The sequence below is a fragment of the Dermacentor silvarum genome, chromosome 1 (genome assembly GCF_013339745.2).
Source record: "Dermacentor silvarum isolate Dsil-2018 chromosome 1, BIME_Dsil_1.4, whole genome shotgun sequence".
Classification (NCBI taxonomy): Eukaryota; Metazoa; Arthropoda; class Arachnida; order Ixodida; family Ixodidae; genus Dermacentor; species Dermacentor silvarum.
In genome coordinates, this window is record NC_051154.1 from 91,372,285 (window position 1) to 91,396,115 (window position 23,831).

The window sequence follows — 23,831 nt, forward strand, 5'->3', positions numbered from 1 at the left end:
ATTCAAACAGCACTTGCCTATAACTAAGGATGACACGAGGAAGCAGGGAAGGAGAACGTGTGGAAAAAAAAGAAAGAAAAAAAGGTGAGAGGAGGGTACCACAAACCAAATCGCATTCTGTCAGCAGCCAACAGCGGAGCTGCAGCCATTAATGTGCCAATGTGATTCTGCGCTCCACTGCGCCGACGCTAACTGACTCGCTGAGCGTACGGGTCGTTTACAGCGAACGCTCCGTTTATAAACTGCGGAACGTCTACGGTTGAGCCTTGAGTCATGCCATATAATTGGGCGGCGCCTTGGGCGAGGGAGGACGGCTCTTGGCGTGCTACGCGGATATGCAAACAGCTTGCAGTATAGACGAGACGGAGCTTCATTAGCGCTTCTCAGCTCGACGCTGTCAGTCGAAAGCTGCACATCGACATGTCCGTCCACGCCGAGTCTGTCCGCGGTGCCTACGACGACGTCAGGGCCGACCGCAACAGCACCTCCTGGTAAGTCGTTCTCGTCATGTCCCGTTAGCGAGTTGCCGCTAACGCTAACGCACCCCGACGACATTAAGAACAACCAGCGGTGTACCTTTGGTGTAAGTGTAATATGCACTTCCAATGCTTTCTTTACCCATGCGTGTTTCCCGTAAATTCGTATGGCGTTAACACTTGGTAAATCTATGACCAAGTTATCAGGACCTTTATTCGCAAAACACTTTGACGCTAGAATTGTTCGTAACAGAAAATTTCAGTCAATCCTGATGCTGGACATATTGTTAGCGGAGGCGACCGGTCAATGGCAAATAACACTTAGGAACGAATTGTCAATTCTGCCCCTACACTCCTACGCTTGCCCATTTGTTTTCCCGCAATATGCATACTTGGCACAGCACTACCAAGATAACCTGAAACCCGAACAATGCAGAACAAGATAGAACAAATAAGAACAGGTTTTGGCGTTTTTACGTACACCAGTGTGCGTGTTATTGACGTGATTTCATCTTAAAATTACTAGCTCTGTGTCTGCACCATGTTTAATGACCCGCAGCGCTTAATTGCATATTCATCTAACGACGCATAAAACATGTTCTTGTTTGTTTCTCTTTATTGCATTTCATCTTATGCCGTTCGTATTTTCGAAGGTATTGTTAGGCACGAGAATGCGGAGGCATTGTTTCTTTGAGCGTTACAACGCCATGTCACCGCCTCATTCCGATGGCAGCTGCGCGAGCGCTAAGTATGCCGCGACGTGAGTGCGCGGATGGCACTTCGCAGAGGCAGTAAGGGAAACGACAAAAAGATAAAGCAATGCTAAAGCCTTCTTATGCTTGTGGTGCATGCTACTTGTGTTGTTACACCATTCTGGCGAAAGTCTAATGAGCAAAAACTCCTAGGCTGCAGCATGGAGTCATTGCGCATTCGACTCATCCGGACGCTACGCATTCGTCCGCATTGTATAACATTATGTCTATCTTCAACGTGCACTGAGGACAGAGTTGTTTGTACTCCAGTCTGAGAGTTGTGTGACACTGTGAGCGCCGTACATGCCGCACCTTTTTAATTTTTTTTTTTCTTGTACGTTCGGGTGCATCTTGATCTCTAGATTCCTTGGCTCTAAACGGCATCTTTCACTCGTTATACTCAGTGTTTACACTAGTTTGTGAAGTCTCTTGCCCGAAGCCTCTTCCGTGTCATAGGTGCCTCCTAGATGTGTAACCGTGCAAAATTTTGCTTGAAATAGCAAGTTATACTTGGTGTTTGAACTAGTTGGTGAAGCCTCTTGTCTGAAGCCTCTTGTGTGCATTATGCCTAATCATGTAACAAACAAAGAGGTGAAAAAAAAAAACGCAAGATATACGCCGAAATCTTGTAGACGACGACTGTCATTCGCCGACTCCATGCTAGATGGAGCCATAACAGCGTTCCGCGGCAAACCATGACGCAGCGGGGCGAATATTATCTGCGCCTTGCTAGAGCAAGTTAGTCAACGTGCACCTGAATCGGTGATTTATAGCAAGAGCATGCAGTGCATATTTGCGTGTTACGAACACATTAACATCCAATACGTGCTAAACAGAGCAAGACTGCAGAATCTACAGATAACAGACATACACAGACTGCACAATAGCGCTCTTGTATACAAACACATCCACCCTTACATGCACAATCAATACAAACACTGCCCTCGCTAGCTATCACCATGCATCTAATAACCGGCTTATATAGGCGTGGTGTTTCGACCTACAACATAGTGCCAGTGGACGCATCTCGGTTTTACGCGTACTCAAACAATAAATCTCGGCGGAATTCTTGTATATGTATTGTTGGCTAATAGGGCACCTCAAAACCACACATACTTTTTATATAAAACCACGTGATATTGAACCTCCTTCGATTAGCGACTTCCAATTAACAGTTCAGTGCAGACAGCGCTGCTAAGCATATCCTGCTTTCGCTTTGAAGGCGTTGCGGATGGCGTTTCAGAAAACAAGCGCTGGCGTTTACTAAACGCTTATGTATTGCGCCATTTTGCCTTTCTGGTTCATCAAAGCTTCGCCTCCCGACTCCCACAGTACCTGGGATTTCCATAATTTTTTGTCTTCCAATTTCATACACATATCTATAGAAAGCAGGCTCCTTTACGCGGCGTATGGATGAGCCGGCTTGCAGTATACCAGCGGCCGGACGGTAGCTCCGAGTTGAACTTTTCTCGTATCGAAGCTCCTGTTCGTGCTAGAGATTTGACACTACTGCTCGCTTATGACAAAAAATTATGCTTTAGGGCTGAGATTATTCTACCTGGCATTATTTTCCGTCGAAAACAAGTTGTAGCCGATGTTCGCGTCGCCAGCATTGGCGACACGCCTGATACGCACGCAAAGGAGAAACTATGGTTTCCGAGATTTGCGCGCTGGCAGGTTTTTCTCCGACCAACCCATTCGCACGGAGAGAGCTTAATTTCAGTGGTGGGCGTAGCCCGCTCCTTCTACGCACCGCGGCACTCAGACCCGAGAACTTTCCATGCGTTAAGGAGTCTTTCGCGCGCTCCGGTACTGTTGCTGCGGCTTGGATGAGGGGAGAAAAACAGGATTTTGCACTACCATATGATCCCGTATACTGATTAGGAAATGATGGCTGAAGGTGTACGAGGGGCAAATTGCATGCTGGCGGCTATTTGTTTTCAAATGCGGTATGTAGAAGAGGTATAGCTGTGCAAGATTTCGTCATGAGACGGGTAGAAAGTATGAAAAGCCACCAAATAGCCCCTTTCATCGACCTTTTGAACCACGTATCGAGTGTTGGCTTTGTTAACGAACGAACCTAACTCGCAGAATTAATATGCCAGTTCAAAAGCAAATATCGTGAAATGTCACTGTGTCACTATAGCTAGGTGCCGTGTCACTGAAAGTGCAAACACACAACGAACGTTTCAGCTGAGGCACAGCAAGCTTTAAGAAAAGTTATATTGCGAATTAGAAAAATCTGTGCGTTCTGTTGCGTGCATTTGCGTGTCATTAGAGACTTTTAGTTTGCCCGGTATTCCGGTAAACGCAGGAGGACTGGGCGTTTTACTAGATGGGCGGATGCGTAAACATGAGCGGCCTGCACGGTGCAGCCACCTGGTGGCGCAGAGCTCAACCAGACAAATACAGTTAATATTGTAGTAACCAATACTTATTTATGATTACATTACAGGCCTTCAGGAAGGTATTGGGTAAGGCTAAAGCTACAGTTACATAAACGTAAAACAAGCGTTATGCAACAAGGCAAAAAAAGCATCAACGTAACAAAATCTTTATCCGCAAAACGTAATAGCGTGCGAGATCAATACAGTCAATTCAAAAAGTACAACTGAAATGAAAATTAAAAACAGAAAAAAGTATGCAAGGTAACATACAAGTAAATATTACACGATGATCATCACACTCCAGAGTAGGCGTACAACGTGACAATTGCCATATCAATTGCTGAATAACCGCAATACGAAGTGCAAAAAAAGAAAGAAGGCAAAAAAATGAAACAAAGTAAGACAAGGCTACAACAATTAAACTCTGCCATCTACAATAAGCTGCAAGTTCAGAGACAATGAATGATGTGTGAACCCACACATGATTTCTTTAGAAAAAAATTATTAATCATAATTACTACAAAATCAATGGATAAGAATATAGAAAAGTACTGGCAAAATGAAGGCACTAAAGAACTTCATGCTTGAGAAGTCAAAACGTTCGAGGCCGAGGTGAAAAATTGCTTGGGATATGGTATAATGTGAAAATCTTGCTCGACACGTGAAAAAAATCGGGGTAGCTTGCACTAGTGGCGCAAGGCTAAAGATACAGCGGAGCTGATCGGTTCCTAATTGGTCATGGCTATACGAAGTGTATGAGCATTTCCTCGTGGTCCGTGGCATCGGGGAACGCCTCGCGAAGCACTTGCAGTCCGAGCACACGTAGGGGAAGTGGGGCGAAAGCTGTGCACAGTGTACGGGCGGCACGCAGCAGACGAAACGCCGGGATGACGTCACGGCGCATGCGCAGTAGCGCGCAGCTGGTGGAAGCTCGGCCGAGCCGCCACCAGAGGCCCCTGCTGCAGTCACGGACACCCGCGAGCGTTCGGCGCTAATGCGGGGAAACGGAGAAGCACGGTTGGCGTCGGCAGCACCTCTGCGCGTTGCCTCGTTGATACTGCTACAATTTTCTCTCTCTCGCTCTCACTTTCTCTCTCCCGAGCAAAGCGCGCGACGCTCCACGAGGTGGTTGCTAGGCGACGCAGTGGCAGGCAGCTGCGGCGTCGCTGGTTGCCATGGCTACGGCGCGGCTGGCTTTTCGTGAAACGCGCACGTTTCACGGCTGGCTTAACATCAAGGGGCTTTAGCTTAAACAGCTTCACTGCTGAAAAAAAGAGGCAATGCGCACTTTGAGATCTCACGCCGTCTTCCTTCTACGTGCAGCGGATGATGATGATGATTATGATGTAGCGGCCAGCCCCTTTGTAACGGGTGGACACACGCAATGTCCTGGAGCCCGCGGCTAACAGTGCCATCCAGGGGCGGCTGGGCGCGTAACAGTTTTTTGTTGGGGAGCGCACCGAATGAGACGGCCGGAGGTATACTTGCGAGCGCGCGCCATCTCGCAGGTCATGGAGAAACTTTCCCTCACTTTCCTTTCGATTGCCGCAGAAGGGCGCGATATGTGAAGTACGGTGAATTACGGTGCAGGCTACGTGTCTATTTGTCACCGCCCCGTTTCAAAGGGGATGCCATTAAATCATCATCATCATCAATGGTAGGCACATAGGAAACTCGCCGGCCTGAAGGAGGAAAACGGATGGTTCTTGCTTACTCACACCTTTATTTTGTCTTAGATTATACGTAACCACAGACCTCGGTGCTCACAGATGCATCTGTACTTTCTATTAAAACTACCTACTATAGACATCGGAAAAATTAAAAAAACACCACTTTCGAATTAAGAGGTGGCTTAAAGCGCTGAAGCCGTAAGATCCATACATTAATGAGCCTATTTGGACGCGTCGCTCCAACAATTAGCTAATTAAGCATTTGTGTGCATGTTTTCTTATTGCGTAAAGTGTCAGAAAAGCAATGTCGAAAGAAAGCGTCACTTTAAAATTATCCCACACCTGTGCGCGTTTACAGCTGGTCGGGTCATACTAGCAACTAATCCAGCGTTCAAACTGCAAGAGCTGTATATACCGGGCGTTTGAGCGAACTCTTTGAAAATTTTGGCGTTCCAGTTACTTTCTTAAGAAAGCGTCGTTTTATGCATTGAAGAACAAAAGTAACTGGAACGCCAATGCATTCCTCCGCAAAGTTCGGGAAATAATATCTCGAAACTGGTGTCATCCTGGGAATTCGTTCCAAGTGGATCCGCCTTGCGTACGCCACGGCTAGAATTTGTAAATTGCAATATGGGCCGTATATGCCGTAATTATCTAAAACCTTAATTAGTGATTTTTGTCAATTAGTCGATTATGCATTTCAACTTTTTGTGCAAGTTATGTCCGCCTCTTCGAGTAGACCAGCTCATGAACTAGAATTCTGCTGTCTGCCACAGGCAAGCTTTAAAAATTTTTTAAGTGTTCGCTGAAACACCCTGTATGAAATACACAGACTCCACCCAAGAAGGTGGAGTCTGTGCCCCTGTATCGCTCGTATAGCACAATGCATCCAACGCCAGTTTTATCGCATACGATACGAGATATTTTCGACAGTTAGTTCAAATACGCGCGAACAAACACCGTGAACACTGTATAATATGCCATATTCTTTCTCCTATCATAGGTTACATAGATTAGGCCAGGCTATTTTAGGTTCGCGGCTAGCGTGTTTTCCTGTCCAATGAACAGCAATATATTTTATATCTCGGCGGACACGTTCGTTTTAATCATCGAAGACACTAAAAATAGGCGCAGGATGTGTTTCACCCACCATTAAACTAGACTTTTTCGGCTGAAGTTGTCATAGTGTGCGTCATGGCAAAATATTATTTCTTATATATTTTGATGATTCATGAGATTTAACGCAGTGGAAATAAAAATTGCCGTAGTAGTGGGTTCCAGATTAATTGTGACCTACCGGGGTTTCCGGGGTTTTTTTGACGCGCATTAAAAGCTTGGTAAAAGTTTACCCCATCGGAATGCGGCCTGCCATGCTCTCGTATTTTCAACACATAAGCGTGGTGCCATAATTTCTCGAGTGAATCCGCTTGCGAAAGTACTGTAAAGATACTCTCGGAAAAGCGAATTAAGACACGTCAACTCATGCAAACGACACTGGGTCGTGTTCAGACGACAGTGAAGGGTGCTACTACGTGTTCTCCACGTATTAGCATATTTTGCATCTCACGCACTGCACCTTGCTCGCTTCGGAACTTCGAAAATGGGCGAAAAACACGATTTGCTTCCTTGCGCGCTTTTTTTAAATTTTCTCTCCCCCTCCCCCCGCCCTCTCTCTCTTCTTTTGCGCTTCGTTTTCGACTCAATATTGCTGTGTAATGTTTCTGGCACCGAAAATTCGTCTCGCCGAGAGAGATATGAAGGCGCATTCCACAGGTTCATCAGAGCGCGCAAGCATACATTACACGAAGGTGTTACTTAACACACTGTAGCAAGGCCCACTAGGCGAGTGCGTGGTTTTGTTAAAAAGATACGCGAACGGTCTCCAAACTCTGCAACATCTGTCACCTTTATACGCGTATATGTGCGCCTGGTTATACAATTATTTGTTTCGCGTTTTTCTATAGAATTCCTTGCTATATAGTAACACGCTTAGCTATGTCTCGTCATGGTAAAAACACAAGACATACAATCACCCATGCGTAAGCACACACGCATGCACGCAAAGAAAAAAGAAAAGTTACAGCAGCGATTACAAATACCTCCGGCAGTAGCTGCCTCGTTGTGCAACCTGATCCCACAGTCTTTCGAGCGAGCCGAGATTTCGTACTCAGCCGCTGTAATGGCGCGAAACATTAGCAGAGCCTCAAATTATGCGTGGATGTGAGCGAAATAGCTCGACTGCGCTGATACGTCGCAAGCCAGCCAGCTCATGAATCGATAGAGAAAATAAATATTTAAGAATGGCCGGCTAATATTCGCACAGGCGCTGTAGCAGCAGTACAGATGCCTGTCTTAGTTTTCTCATTGTCGGTCTTTCTGTTTAATCTTTCTTTTCTTTTTCTAATGCGTGCCGTGCGCTTATAGGTCCTCTAACGAAGGAAAAGAAGAAATACCGCCTTTCTCACTTGATTGGTGCCTTGTGCTGCAATACTTTCTTTTTCCTCACCATCAATAAAAACTATAGAACCAAAACCCTGACGGCCTCGAGGCAAGGATATCTATATGCGAACCGAACAGAAAGCGAAGATGTCGGCTTTTTTTTTTTTTTTTCATCCTGTGTATTGAATGGTTAAAAATAATTCGCCTCACTCTACCTTTCTCTCTCAATGTGTGCTTATTCCTTCTTTCTTTCTTTGATTGCCTTTTTTCCTTCGCCGTTTACGCTCCTGCTGCGGCTGGGTTGGGCGAAAGTCGGAGGAAAGGGAAGGGCGCGCACGAGGCTCAAATCGATGTCTCTCCAAACGAGGAGCGACAGCGCAGCCGGAAGAATACTTCCCTGTTGCTCGACGAAAGTGAAAATAAATTAGGACAAAGGGAGGCCCTATCTTTCTTCGGTGTGTGAAGTATATTTAACGGGAAGAAAAACGGGAGGCCGGCCATATAACTTTGCGCTGTCTCAGTTATCTCGATACTCGCGATAAAAAGCCGCGTTGGAAGCATTCGGAAGGGACTTCGGGGGCTAAATGAAGGCCATCGTAGAGGGGCCAAGGTCTCGTACTTTTTTTTTTTTCAGTAGGGAGCCTTCACACGTACGCTTACGCCGCAGGGACGTACGTGCAGCGTGTGTACCAAGGCTTCCTATTTTCTCAGCATGGTGGGGCGCTTCTCGGTGGCCGCTGGACGCTTAGAGTATTGGTGGAAAAAAAGCAGGGAAGATATTCATACGAAGAGACACATTTGAGACATATAGGTAGCGGTACAGGGTAGGTAGAGATGTTTTTTCGGAAGAGAAATAAGGTTAAGGCGATGTATATACAAAAATGCTAGAATGAAAAACATGTATCGCATACCTGAGCAACTCAAGCAGGCTAGGTGACTGTTTGTCCCCGCTCCGTTTCAAAGGGGATGCCAATAAATCATCATAATCATCATCATCATCATGGACGAACTACCGCGCGTGGTGCGCGATGCTGGTGCTAGATATAAAAAACGCAGGCTCCGCGCGGCTATGCACACGTCGCTACGCCACCGCTAAAGCATTGCTCTTTTTCTTCCTGGCGTTGAAAAAAATCGCACAACTCGAACCTAGATGCTTATCTCATGAGTCTATCGCAGGCTAGTTTCTTGCTTCTCCTAGCTCAGCCTATGCGAAATGTGCTATATATTTGTTTTTATGTCGTTTATTATTATTATTATTATTATTATTATTATTATTATTATATTATTAATATTATTATTATTATTATTATTATTATTATTATTATTATTATTATTATTATTATTATTATTATTATTATTATTATTATTATTATTATTATTATTATTATTATTATTATTATACTTAAAGCAAGCAAAAAATTTTGTTACCATGTCGCGCCTTGCAATGCGTGAAAAGGACCAGGTTGAGGTGAATACTGGTCATACAGCCGCGTTAGCAAGGCATGACGCGTATGCAGCGCTAAATATAGGCTTCCGTGCGCACTGATTTAGACGTCAAGTGTAAAAAGAACCGAACACGAAAGCGAGACGGTGACAGATACCGCGCTTTTTAGTCTTCGTGTTCCATGTTTAGGGCTGTTTACACATAATGTGAGACAAACTAATTCACCAATGCTTCATACTTAATCTATACTGGCAGCACCGGACAGGATCAACGCAGTCTGGAAACGACCGCTGAAACTGCAAGACGTACGGTGTGTGTACATCGGGCATAATTATCTAGTCCTCGTTTTTATACAAAACCTGTAATTTACAGGTTTTTTTTTTTTTTTAGTTCGATCGAACAACGAAATTGACAGGCGCAGTGCAACGCCTAAGTTTGAAAGGTACTCTGCCGTTTTTTGAGCCATATTTTGACAAAGTTAAATCGAAACGAAGGGAGGGAACCTCATGATCACTTAATTCTGTTGCCGTCCATGTAACCAGCCGGCGTGAGACACTGGCATGTCGCAGTGCGGAAGTCCGAACTAATGACACGTCTGAGTAAGGAGAGAAAAGAAAAAAAAAACAGAAAAAAGAAAGGCCGAAAGAGAACCCCCGAGACGTCTACGCTCGTATTTCCAGTCTCTTATTACCATCGTCGCATATGAAGAGGTAGAATCCTGAAGAATAAGCGGCTGCCTTTCTTCATCGCTCTTTTTTTTTTTTTCGTAGTTCTATTTGCTTTCATTGTTTTATTTTAATCCTTCGACATCCAGACGATGCCCTCGTGTGCACCATAGAGCTTCGGCTTCCAATTTACGTCACCGAAGGCAAGAATGACGAATATGCTCCCCGAGTATCAGGTTGTATTCATGGAGAGCGTTTTAGCACGAGTGTGCCCGTCGGTTTCTACACGCTCGCTCTGCAGTTTCGTGAAATTTCTGCGGCCGGCATCGTTCTGTTTTGCAACCACCTGGGTTACCCGGGATTAGCCCTGTCCCGTAGAATAAAAACAAAAATAAAATGCGGCTACGCCACTCAGCAGGGGAGATGTCACAAGAGAATCCGCATACCAAACACTTTCTGCGGGGTCTGTGCCCTAACCATTGCCCATCAATCAAGGGAGATCAACCCGGGTCATGAGCGCCACTGGTGTCACTTTAACAGTAAGTCATGCCCATAGTTAAGCAATATAAACACCTCGGTGTATACATAAACGAAGGGAAGACTTAAGCGCCCACCAAGATAATCTGAAAATAAATGGGAAGCGGAATGCAGCAATAATGAAACATAGAGCACTTTAAGGCCACAATAAATATGAGATGTTAGTATAGCTTGCTGTTTGGCTATAGTTGGTAACTCGTCATATTGAAGTAATTAGACGGAATTTTTCATGCAAGGCTTTAAAGTGTGTTTCTTGCTTATTTCTGATACTGAAGTAGAGCTCCGAGTCGGGCTAGTTGGTTGACATGCATGGTAAACTTTTTTAACTGCGCTAACCCACACGGACACAGACGAGGCAGACAAGACGTGCGCAGACAGATCTGCGCACGTCTTGTTTGCCTCGTCTTTGTCCGTCTGGGTTAGCACAGTTAAAAAAGTTTAACATGTATTTTTGATATGTTTGGCTTTGAGCATGCGTCTTCTTGTATAAATACAGTGATGTGATTTGCCAAGGCCATTTTGGAGCAGCTTCTTGGAGCAACCAAAAGTGCGCTTTGAGGGAGAAAAGCGACCTTTTGGAGTATCTCAATGCTTACTCCAAATGGAAAAATTGCCTTTGAGAGAAGCAAGAGAGCTTACAGAAGGAGGAAGCCCAAGTTAACGGGAAACAAGCACATTTTTACCAAGAATCATTTAGCTCAACATAAAGTTGTGGCGCTAAAACATACGAATCCCATGCATGATGACGAAGTAATGACGACGGCAGTGTGATGACAATGGCATCATGGCAATGGAATGACAACTGTATGAAGGCTATGGTGTGACGAAAATTAGATGATGAAGCTGGGATGACGATAATACAACCACTACAGCATCACGACGACAGTATGACGACAAACCACTCTAATCTCGGCTTTTGCTTTCCACTTTGCAGGAGGCTGAGCGATAAAATGGCGGGAACTGTAGAAGTGCACATGGAGATGGGAGTTTGGGGAACTCGACTATGGAAGAGCTTTAGGAGTGTGCAATGTTCGCTTGCTAAGCTACAACAGCAGAAAACAGCAAAATGGCAGCAGTGCAAGGAAGAGAAACAAGCTCAGTAGCCTGTGCGACGAGTTGCCCCCGTTTAGCAAAATTTTCAGCCGTCGTGTGCCCACTTGACAAAACCACACCAAAGTCACATCGCAAAAAGGCTTTGCTGTATCAGCAGAACGCTTTTCCATAAAGCGTTATTAAGAAAGTTGTGTGCTCTCACCTCCTAATCGCCATTTCAGCAATGGCGGGAGCCAGCGCATATAGGCACGTAGTAGCCCGACTCCTGCACCCATGTTTTACTTCCTCCATGTGCACACATGACGAGTGCGTGTGATAAATGATGTCGCTTGTTAGATAGGTCTGTTTTTTAAAGTAGCAGAAAACACCTCTTGGAGCAGCTTTGGAGCACATTATCGAAAATGTAGCAGGATATAGCAGGATTCGCCTTTTGTAGCAGTTTGGAGCAATTGGAGCAGCAATCACATCACTGTAAATATGGCTTCCAATCATTGAATAAACAGTTGGTAGTGAGCGCTGTGCGTGGGGGGTGTTCTTGTGTGGATGAGTGTGTGGATGTGTGCGTGAGTGCGAGAGTGTAAAAATTGCGCCTAATTACTGCAATATGAAAAATATGAGATGGTGCGTGGAATCTGAAAAGGAGTCAGGGTGCCAGCGTTAACGTTCGCAAATGCCATTCTGCGCTTAAAGTTGGATATACTGTTGGGGTTGAAAGTTAACTAAAGATCGGTTTTCCGGTTGGTTTTGGGAGCCCACGGGAAAGGCAAAAATGAGGCAGTGCAGGGTGACATGAGTTGGGCCTCTTTTGAAGTCAACGAAGCGCAGAGCAAAATTTGTTTTGAAGAAAGACTCAGGAACATAGATCAAAATAAATGGGCGGTTAAAGTGCACAAATAGTACCTGGAAAGCGTGGACACAGAATGGAGGACGAGATCAAGAAAGTTGGCCACAAAGTACAGGGTAACTGAAAGTGCAATTAGACAAGTAGTCATCAGAAAGAAAGTGAGAGAAACAGAGACAGTGAATTGGATGCAAAGAATGGAGTGAAGTGTCTCCCTTCTTGTGGTCGTCTGTTCGCGCTGTTACCCAAAGTTTCAAGATGTACCAACTCGCCCAAAAAGAAGTATTGATGTCGAAATTTCGAAAGTTCGCACACCCATAATGATGAGTCATTACTGATGAAAGAGTAGCAGGTTCTCGGCGCACTGAATGCATTACGTTACCTCAGATTAAACGGACACTAAAGGATAGTATTAAGTCAAGCTGGATCGACAGAGTTTTCGTCTAGAAGTCTATCATCGTTTTCTGCATGCCATTATATCATTTTTTTTTTCCTAGGAAATTGCCGTCGAAGGTCCCGCTGCTGCTTCTCAATTTGAACCGCCCGCGCCAAAGCGGATGACTTGACGTCATCTCCACGTGACCGCCCTCTATGCCGTTGTTATGACCTTTCTGCACTCTTTATTTAATTCTATATACGAAGCGTACTGCTTAGGTGTTCAGCTTGCGTCAGTCACTCTGTGGCTCTGTTTGGGTTCAGGTTACCAGTTACGGTCACTTGAGCCTCCGCTGCCGGAACCGGCAGGGTGGTCAGTTGCCCCACATTGCCGCCTCGGCTGTTGTAAACAGAGAAAAGCGATGCCGTTCGCAGTGGCGAGTCATGTCCGCTGTCTGTGAATCAGAGAGGCTGACGCCACACATAAGAGATACCTTAGTCGAAAACAGATGACGCCACCCCAATTTTCTATTTTCGTCATTTTCTCGCTTACAAAAGCTCTGGTTTTATTACGAATGAAAAATTCGTTATCACAGAAGCGTAATCTTTCAACCTAGCTCGACTTAATATTTGCCTTTAGTGTCCCATAAAATACAAACGGCATCGCAGAAACTGCTGTTAAAGATGACACTAATAAAGTTATGCTGAATCGCGTTTATATAGAATATACCGAAAACCGTGTACAAAGCCACAAAATACACCACAACAAAAGGCGGGTGGCGACGTCATTTTAAGTTCGCGCACCAGCTCCCCACCATCACAACATTGATTTTGACGGTTTCTCTTGCTGTCTATAGTTTATTGGTAAATAAGTGATACATTGCATGCTAAATGAACCAATGATCGTTTTGAGAACTTTCTACATTCTGCACTCCAAATGGCCCATGTACGAGGAAAAAAAAAACTTTTTCTTAACCGTGACGTCACACTCATGTGCCGGGGCTTCAGTTTGTGCGAAATTTAGGGAAAAAAACACGTAAGTTTGGCCTTGATGTTATCCTGTATAGTATAATAAAAAATTTCCCCCGGAGCAATGAAAATTGTCCTTTAAGGAATGCTTCACCTATCAACAGTAATGTAGTGTTTGTCATCAGTGAACCTCTAAGAAGGATGCCTTACATACCCTGAAGAGGGTGTTACAGACATTTAGAGTTAAATGCGCCATGTAAAGGTCAGGTCCCGTGCTTTGTTTTTCCACATTGTTTTCCTCTTTCGTAGGCGCGTTTTGGCAACTGTTGCCGTCAAGGGACGTTGTGTTTTAGAGAAGAAAAAGAAATTGAACAAGACTGCAACTGTTGATACAAAGGTACGTGCAGCAGCTCCACCTGTTGCGCTGATTTGGTGTCTACCTCCTGCCATTGGCCTCCTCGAGCGTCTTCGATGTAGAAAGCCACAAAAGCGCAGTTGCAGTTCTTGAACTCAACCAGCCTTTAATGAAACGGCAAACGCTCAGTCATATGGAGCTGTGACACTTGCATGAATTAATTTTGTGTCAGCTCTCCTTCTTTTATTTTCTTCCTTCCATAACGTAGAGTAGCCGAAAGGGTTTAATAATGGTTGACCTCTTTTCCGCTTTCTTTATCATTTATTTGTACTTATGTGGGCTGGTGCACTCAACTATGATCACCTAAAGCAACCCACGTGAAATTCGCATTTACAGAGCACGACCATAATTCAGCCACATGCCCTCATCATCTCAGGATGTCGATTTGTTGCTTCTTTCTTGCCTTCAAACTTTTTTTTTTATCATCAGACTTAACTCCGGCTCCGGCACCGCGAAAGTCTACAGCGGAGTAGTGAGTTAAGGATGAACTTGCCTGTTCATTAATTTTTCTTCACCCCAATCATCGCCTGCACCACAGCGCAGCGGCTCGTGACGCTCGTGGCGTACGCACTTGGATCGTAGTGCTCGGGTGATCACTTTATATCCCACGCATTGCCGTTTATTGGGCTTCGCTGCATCGAAGCGATGCAGTGCGGTGAAGGCGTAAAGCGCAGCAAGGTTGGGGACTCAAGTTTAGATCTACTGCGAAAAGCAGTTACGTGCCGGGAAATCGGCTGAAAGTGCCTGCTCGTTCGTCTGTGCAAAACAATAGGCGCCTGTGCGCAAAGACGCACCTGTAGCGAAGCCTTCGACGTCAGAAGCGCGATATTAAGAGCTATGGACGCGCATTCCCTGGGCCGTGCTTAATCTGAAGGACGGAAAAAGCCTTCGGCACCATGAATGTGAGGTGCCTTAAAAACGACCGACAGAAGATGGCACCATCGCTGAATTTAAGGGCTTTTTTTTTCGTAATTTACTAATGCGTTGGTATTTTTAGGGTACTTCACGCACTTTCCGGAGGCTATGTATCTGTCTATATATCTATGTTTGTATCGAAACGTTTTCCCACCTACGTGGGTCACTGGGTAGTCCGTGGTCGAATGGGCTGATGTTCTGAGGTAACAGGGTTAGAAACCAACCATCACCCCAACAACTTGGGCTCACTGAGTATGTGGCAATGTGTACATACATGTGCCGCTCTTCAACGAACCTACTTGACGCCGACATGGGTCACTGTAAGATGCGGGACTGCGTAGACACTACTGTTCGAAGAAACTCTTTGACGCCGAGCACTGGGTATGCGCCACTCGGTCTGTGCTGTACTCCAATGATCCTCTTGTGTGCCAACTTGGATGCCAATGACATGCGAGGGAACAATTCTCAGCGTTCTCAGGCACCGTCGCGCCACGCTTCTCGTCCCGGAGGCCACGCGCGCAGTTCTCGGCGGCGCCACTAGATGACGCAGCATGTCCACAAAGCAGCGCGAGTGAGGAGCCCAGTTGCCGAATGACCTGTTCATCTTTACTCACTTTTTCGCCAGTCTCTCTCTCGGGGCGCGTGTGCGTGTGCGTGTGTGTGTTCAAATCGCAGCTGTCCGTACACATTCGCAAGAGTACAGTCAATTTCACCAGTGCACCAGTGAACCGCTGCTGGTAGAGAAAGTAAGAGCAGCGCTCGGCACCCGCCGAACTTTACGACGCTTGTAGACGTGCATAAGGCCTTCTTTCTTACTTATTTCTGTGTTTGCATATTAATATATTCATAAGCAACAGCAACATTAACTTAATCGCGCGACCCTATCGTTCATCTTCTTGAAATCGGAGGACCCGCGATGAGTTTTTCAGTCAATAACTTAAATATGCAACGCGGGTCGACCAAAGCTTGGTATACTTCTTGATTTATGAGAGCTCCTTTCGTCGAAGCTGCTGCATTATGTACTGCTTTCACAAACGACGCGTCTCCCGTTTCCCCTTTCCCCGCCCTTCCAGGGCGTTAGAAGTTGTAAGCTGCGCGCATGTAATGATCGCGTACCTACTCCCTCGAAAATATATCCTTGAGGATAACATGTTCATAAAGCTAAATGCGCAATACGACTTTCGCACTAAAAGCTTCAAGAAACGCTTATTCTGAAAGTACGGCAAACATCTTCTTTGTTATTGTTTCTTCTCCTCTATCGCAAATCGGCATCTGTTCACGTACTTGAACGCCTTGCCAATCTTTGCTTCACGACCGTCGAGAAGCATCATTTAAATATCGCTGGAAAAGCACCCTTAAATGTCCACTAAACCAAACTGCTGAGCTCCGTTTTCACTGGTTTTGCCGCCATCGCTAGCCGCGTGCTAAGCACGTACCAAATACACGTACTAAACACACAAGCACACAAACATAATAAGTTCACAAGAAAATGTGAATGGAGACAAAGCATAAAATAGAGGTCACCAGATACGCGTCCATATGCCCAAGTAATTGAAACCCACGCCACTGTGCGATACAAACGTACAGACGTACACAGACACACAAGAATACCATATTGTTCAAGTAATTCTAGAGCAAACACATAATGTATTTAGACTTCACCACAATGTTTAAAAATGAAATAAAATTAATTAGGTTGCTGTCCACAAGTTAATCTTGTCGGAGAGTCAAAGCACGTCTTTGTTTAGGGGGGTTATAACCATGGACCAATTACTTTGATTGCAGAAGAAGCACATCTGTCGAAGTGCCTCAACTTTTCACGTAAACGCACTCGCTGTTGGTCATATTGCGGACAGTCCATAATATAGCGCTCCACAGAAGAATGTGGGGTGGAAAATTAGCGACAGTTTGAGGTTTGCCTATTTCGCGAACGGTACGAAAAGTAATATGCTTAGAAAGTTTCCTAATACATGTGGTTGGACGAGCAAACTAAGACAGTTACAGCAATCACTGCTGTATCGAGTATACGCCCTATATTCTGAGGTTTTCTGTAACCATGAAATTGGCAGTACAGGTTGGTTACCATTCCGCACCACTTACGACTGGACAAGGCCTACAAACCTCGGCCCGAATTCACAAAAACTTCTTATGCTAGAATTTTTCGTAAGAAAGAATTTTAGCCAATCCGGACGCCAGAGATATCATTAGCGAAGGCGGCCAGCCAATGGCAAAGCGAACTTACGAAAGAAAAGCTTTGTGAATCTGGCCCCTCGTTTTTTGCTCATGCCTTGCAAATACGTCAAACACCAGTGTCCTGCTGGTGCCTGCTGATATTGATATCTGGGTCCTTGACTGTCTGCTATTATGCGCCGTCCATATGCAAATAAATATTGCCTTTACGGGCCCTTTCCGCGAATTTCAGTATGCGAAACAATTAAGATTTCGCATGATACGGGGATAGCTCGAAATGCGTCCTCATTCTAGCCATTATCTTCAAGTATTTAGGTGCAAGTTCAAGAGGACTGCAATCCAACACAGATAGTGCAGGGGAATTAACTGATTCTCAGGAAGCGAGCTTACTTGACGTGGTGGCTCAGTGGCTGCGGCGTTCTGCTATTGAGCCACGAGGTCTTGGGTTCGATTTCCGGCTGCGGAGGCCACATTCTGATGAGGTCGGGATGCAAACATGCTCGCTCACTGTGGTGGGTGGACGCTGAAAAATACCAGGTGGTCAAAATTGATTCGGAGCCCTCCAGCAGGGTGTCCCTCATAGCCCACTGTGCTGTGTCGGGACGGTTAGCCCCCCAATTTAGACTTGAAGCAACTTGATTAATAAATAATCATTGCTTCTTTGCTGCACTAAGTTCCGTTCGTATTTTTGTTGTGTTTATTAACTGCGGCAAAGCGCGAAGTTTAGATACTCAAGCGCCTGCCAGTCCGAAATTGTAGCTAAAAGCGAAGCACTAAATAACAAAGAATGACTGCTAGCTGCCCGCTCAGACAATCGCTACACTGAAGATACATGTTACGAAGAACGCATCTAGCGCTTTAGCGGCTTGTAAAACATCAAACCGAATTCACAAAGCTTCTCGTTCGCAGATGCTTTTTGCATGAGTGGCGTAGGCAGGAGATGGCCCACCGGGCGGCACGACGGGCACATGCCCCCCCCCCCCCCCCCACTCCCCCTGCCGTGCCCCTCTCTGAGAGAGAGAAAGCAAGGAGAGGAAAGGCAGGGAGGTCAACCAGACGAGCATCCGGTCTGCTACCCTGCACTGGGTGTATCACGGCCCCACTCCGAAATTTCTGTATTAGTATGCAGCGTTCAAGCCCCCCCCCCCCCCCCCCGACCCCCAGAAAAAAAAAGAAGGACATGTCTGGCTGCGCCCCTGGCTCTTTGTAATTCGACAGCAGCCTTCGCTAATAATATGCCCAGCACAATGATTGACTGTAACTTTATCTTACGAACAGTTCTAGCGTAGGTGGTTTTTGTAAATACGGGCCCAGATGAACATGTGGGGCCAAACTCCCGATGCTTTACTTTCGTAAGTACTCTCTGCAATTGGCCAACCACCTTCGCGAATAATATGTCCAGCATCAGGACTGGCTGAAATGTTCTCTTACGAACAATTTTAGCGTATGAAGGTTTTGTGAATTCGGGCCCTGGACATCTGTGTTTCTCTCATTCTGCTGTTCGCATTCTTGACTCGACAGAGAAAATGCATCAATGCCCGATTCCTTCAAAGTTTCTTTGTCAATAGAAAACTTATTGGTGTTGAACATGCATGGTAAAGTGGCAGGAGCCGAATTCACAAAGCTTGTTGTTCGCAAGTACTCTTTGCCATTGGCTAGCCACCTTCGCTAATGATTGGCTGAAAATGCTCTTCCGAACAATTCTAGTGCGTTTTTTTTTTCTTTTTTCTTAATGCGGACTCAGTTTATTGGAGGCTTTCTATTCTGAGATCTTGTTGCGATGAGTTCTCGGCGGTCACTCTGTGCGGTACGTCGCGGCTAATTAAAACGCGGCTGTTTGGCAAAGCATGAAACCTAAAACGAGATGCTAGCGCTTATGGCAGGGCTGACTGCCCTGTTCATCCAACCTGCTTAAAATCTAAAATTAAGTGCGCAAAGCACCTGCACAATATAATGGAGGTACAGTTCCACCCGACGCTGTCTATGGGCATTGTGTATCCTGCCCATTGTCCGGGCAGCGAGTTTCCATATTAAGAAAGCGTAAATGCATTCGGCAACTTTCGTTCCCCACGTAAGCCTTCCATAATTCCGTTAGTTCGTATAAGCGTAACATGTATCAACGAGGCAAGCTATTCGTGCGTTTTCGATGGTAGCATGACATCTTCTGTTCACCATCAGTATCCAATGCGAAAGTGACACATAGAATGTGCCCGCTGGCAGTTACAAGCGCCGTAGCTCGCTTGTGTGGGTTGTATCGCACGCTGTCGGCGTCGGCCATTAGCGAAACAAAAGCCGAGCGCGCGCTCGGTTCGATCAACACCGCAGGGCACGAGTTACATTATCTTCCTTGGTAGCCATTCGGTTACTCTAACAGACCACAGTGTATACGTCATATCGCGTGTCCTGCGCAAGTCCACTTGTGCGTCTTAATTTAGGTCTTGGTATCAAGTCGCGCTTGCTCTCTAATCGGTGCGGCTGGTTGGTTTCGAGCGACCGATAATACAGCTGAAGTCTTAAAGAGTCGTAATTATTCGACCCCTTGTCCATAGCGTTGATAGTGTGGCAAGGAACCAAGCAGCTCGTCAGCGGCACCTGAAAAAAAAAAAAAAAAGAGGAGGAGCGGGTGAATACAGGCGTACTCGGTAGCCTCTCCACCCCGCTCATCATTTTCAAAATAATTGCTCATGACTATAGTCGGGTTCGACAGTATACGGGTGGAGTGTTTTAATGATTGGAACAGGGCGACGTCATTAGAGAATCCCCACTGACCAACCCGTGCGCTGGCTTCCACTGTTCAGAAAAATAAAAGATTATGACAGAGAGCAAGCGGCCACAATTGTAGTGTAGCCAAGCTACAAAGCGGCAAGGCATATAGTGCACACCAAGAAAGTATACCCAACGTGTCTATGTGTGCGCGTAGTGCCACAGAAGATTTAGTTTCGGTTGGTGGGTGTTGCCGGCCATCTTGGCTGTTAGCGCGCAACCATTTCAAAAACTTCACGCGAATGGTGGTAGTTACGCATAGGCAATGTCAAACAAATTCGTGCAACTGGGGCCGAATTCACCAAGCTTTCTTTCGTAAGTGTTCTTTTCCATTGGCCGACTGCCTTCACTAATAATATTTCTAGCCTCCGTGTTGGCTAAAATGTTCTCTTACGAATAATTCGTGCGTGAGAAGCTTTTGTGAATACGAGCTCTTTTTTTATGTTATACCCCATCGACTACTATTAGTACAATTGGAGAGCTGTCGTATTAACAGCCCAAAAGTTGGCGGAGTTGAAATATCTATAAAGACACAAGGGAGAAGTGTCCGAGCGTAGCTGTCCACGATGCAGGATGTGCGACTATGCCGCAGGGCCCTGCTCACGTACGACGGCGGAGTGATCCGGGCCACGTCCACGGGGGAGGACTTCGAGACCCTCAAGAAGAACCTCGCCGGTGAGCCTCTTTTCTTTTCCCGCCACGCACTACACAATCTACTTTTCACATCTTTCCATATTCCTTTTTTTAAGAATAAAATACCTCTAAACGACGCTAATCAGGTTCGTGTTGTGTACATATATTTTCATTGTCATAGCCACGTGAGCGCAAAAAGGGAATTACTTAGAAATTCCTTAGCGAAGAAGGAGGATAGCCTTAGCGACGGAGTAACAGCATCTGTTACGAAGACGAGCTAGGAATGATCTAAAAAGGCGAAATAAACATACTACAGAGAACAATCCGTTCGCATATCCTCAGTCCACATTTATGGTTCAAACGGCCAAGGGTATGGGGATAACACGCGCTTCTGCTATACTCGCGGACAGTAGTTCTGGGCACAAAAGCAAGAGATACGGGGGGCGGAGCTATACCGCACAATGTATTCGTACGCAAAAAAAAAATAGCGTAGCTTGCACTGGAGGCGCAATGCTGATGTGCACCTAGCTAGTCCTGGCTTTTGGGCTAGGCTAAGCACTATACCAAGTCATCCCCAGCATTTCCCGGAATTTATCGCGAAGCGCGGCCTCTTCTTCGGGAGTACGATCTTTAGGCGTACGTCCCATGGCTTCTACTGATCGAGCGCCGCCCCGCACACGCTTACATAGCTGTCGCGTCAAGGTCAGCGCATGCGCAGATCGAATCGTTATCACGGCGCATGCGCAGATGTCAGCGCGGCGCCGGTAACCGGTTGCGCGCAGTGTCTTCGAGTTGCTGCCGACACCGCCCGCGTTTCCCCGGCGCGAACGCGGGAAACGCGTTCGCTGTCGGCGCATGTGCAGTACACAGGTGGTAGGTTGCGCCAGGTGTTCTAGCAGCAGCGGCGTCACTGGTTGCCATGACTACGGCGCGGCTGGCATTCTCTGAAACACCATACTTTTTACGGCTAGCTTAAACAGTTTCGCTGTTTAAAAAAAATCAAAACGAGTTTCACATCGGTTTTCGTTTTTCCAACCTTACGTAGCTCCTTTTCTTTATTATGGACACTCCAGGGGCCGTATTCTGAAAGGTTCCCCTAGGCGAAATTTCTTTTTTCTCTTTCAGGCGTGCGCTGATTGGCTGTTTTAGCAAAATTGGATGAGCTGATTGGGTGGTTGAGCCCGACGTCATTCAATTTTGCTCAACTAGCCAATCAGCGCACACCCTGAAAGCGAAAAAAGAAATTTCGCCTAGGGGAACGTTTCAGAATACGGCCCCAGGCGCACTTCTGCCGTCACCGTCGGCGTCGCCCGTCGCCGTGAGGTTCCGTATAAAGTCCAAGGTGGATAAAATCATCGCCGCGCGCCGTATGCTGTATGTGTGAGTGAAAGCGTGCGAGGGTGAGCCGTTGATCGCGGTTCAATCTCACGCACGCAAGGGAGGAAAGCGGAAAGGAAGCGCGCCGTCTTCCTTCGCGCGCAACGCTCCGGGGGGGGAGGGTAGGGAGGGAGGGGGAGGGGCGTTCTACTCCGGACGGCTCGGGCGGCCAATCACGCCCTCAGCACTCATTTTAAGTGGCACCAGTCGTCCACTTATGTTTAGAGATACGCGACATTGTTTTCATGTTGTCTTATATTGTGCGTGATGACAGATGTCTTGCAATGCGTGTATGACTACAACTTCGCGCCTGTGAGCCTACTGTGATCTGTTCTACTGTAGTATTTCCCATTGTTTCCTTAGGTTGTTTATTTATTCGTGTCTTATGTGTCATAATCATTTTTATTGCGCCGTTGAAAAACATTAAACCAGCGTGATAGAACGAAGGCCTCGCGGTTGTTGCTTGTCTTGGCACCTAAATAAACGTTATTATTTTTATTCGACAGCATTAAATGGCCCATTGGGCGAAAAAAAACGGCGTCTGTAGAAGCGAAACGGCTCCTAAATTCCCATTGGCTTTGACGCCTCATCACGTGCGCGCCTTGACGAAGCAGAGCGGTCGAAAGGGAACACCTGCTGCTGCACTGGCGCGCCAGGTGTTGCGTGGGGGGAGAAGGCATCGCCGCGAAGTTACGTCACCCTCGCGCTCGCTCTCGGAAAATAGACTGTTCCTTCATGATGGATGGATGGATGGATGGATGGGATAACTTTATTGTAAGGTCCTGCGGGCTACGGGGCGCAAGGCCCCATAGAGCGGGCATTCATGACAACCTTACACAATGCTTAATTCAGAGACAGAAGAACAGTGGTCATTTACAACCATCTTACACAATGTTCAGAGATCTGTTTGCACAAAACTCGATGCTGAAATATTTCCAGCATGTTATTGCCCTCTCTGAATCCTCCTCCGCTCCGGAAAGTTTCACTAAACTATATTTTCTTCTTTAACTTTCCACCGGCCATCACAATAACTGCTGTCCTAGGTGACCGAATAAACTTTAATATCGACGTTTGTATTTGTATAGCGTAGCGAAAAGTTTGATTTGGAAAATTAACGGCCGTGCGGGGGAACGAAGACGAACCCGTATCGCCTCTCCAATGTTCTGAACGGAGGAGAAGCGACAAGAAGTTTGTTGATGAACACCGCGATGACCACCTAAATTTCAAAAATAAAAAATGCAGAAGCTTAATTCATTCTGAAACTGCAGCCTACCCTCTCACGTCCTTTTAATTTTTGTCTTAAGTGCGCCCTCATCAAGCTGAATGTGCTACAGCAAAAATTCGCAACAAGATGGTAATTAGGCTTTTTGTCAAACGCGACCACTACCATTACTTTTAGTCGGACCGCTACACACTGCGCGAGGGACGCTAGAACTATGCCCCAGAAAGCAAATCCGCTGACAACTGCATATTTTTAAGAATTCTTTATCCTTGCTGGGGGCAAATACTGGAAGCGAGCTTATATTTTATTTTATTTTTAAGGTAATGAGAGCCGCCAAGTGCAACAAAAACAATTCATGCTGTCGTAAATGAAGAAACTGAAGGAAGTGAATTCTTTATATTTAAACAGTTAAAAAGCACCACAGCATAAGCTTTTGCTTCGCGCAAGCAGCATAAAGGCAGTTGCCAGTTAATGCGTAGTGACATTAAGAGCAGGGCTTCGGGCGATTAAGTGAACTTACACAGAGCGGTGAGAGCAGAATCTTTCAGAAAAATAGAAAATCGAGAAAATCTAGCAAATACCGTCACTTGGTGCCACGCATTGGGTATGCAAATTAACATCGGCAAAACAGATTGTACTACAGTAACTCATAAAAAAGGTTTTTTTTTAATTTCACGTATAGTTTAGTTAACAGTCTTATGGAACAGG

General features: G+C 45.9%; 1 protein-coding gene across 1 annotated transcript in view; it reads left to right on the forward strand.

Annotated features, from left to right (window-relative positions):
• Positions 1 to 299: 299 nt before the first annotated feature.
• Positions 300 to 23,831, forward strand: part of LOC119432161 (coactosin-like protein) — a 42,096-nt gene continuing 18,564 nt past the window's right edge. Inside the window, exons 1-2 of the mRNA XM_037699482.2 lie at positions 300 to 491; positions 20,484 to 20,566. Of these exons, the coding sequence (XP_037555410.1) occupies positions 421 to 491; positions 20,484 to 20,566 (154 nt within the window). The 5' untranslated portion in view covers positions 300 to 420. The remainder of the gene's footprint in view (positions 492 to 20,483; positions 20,567 to 23,831) is intronic.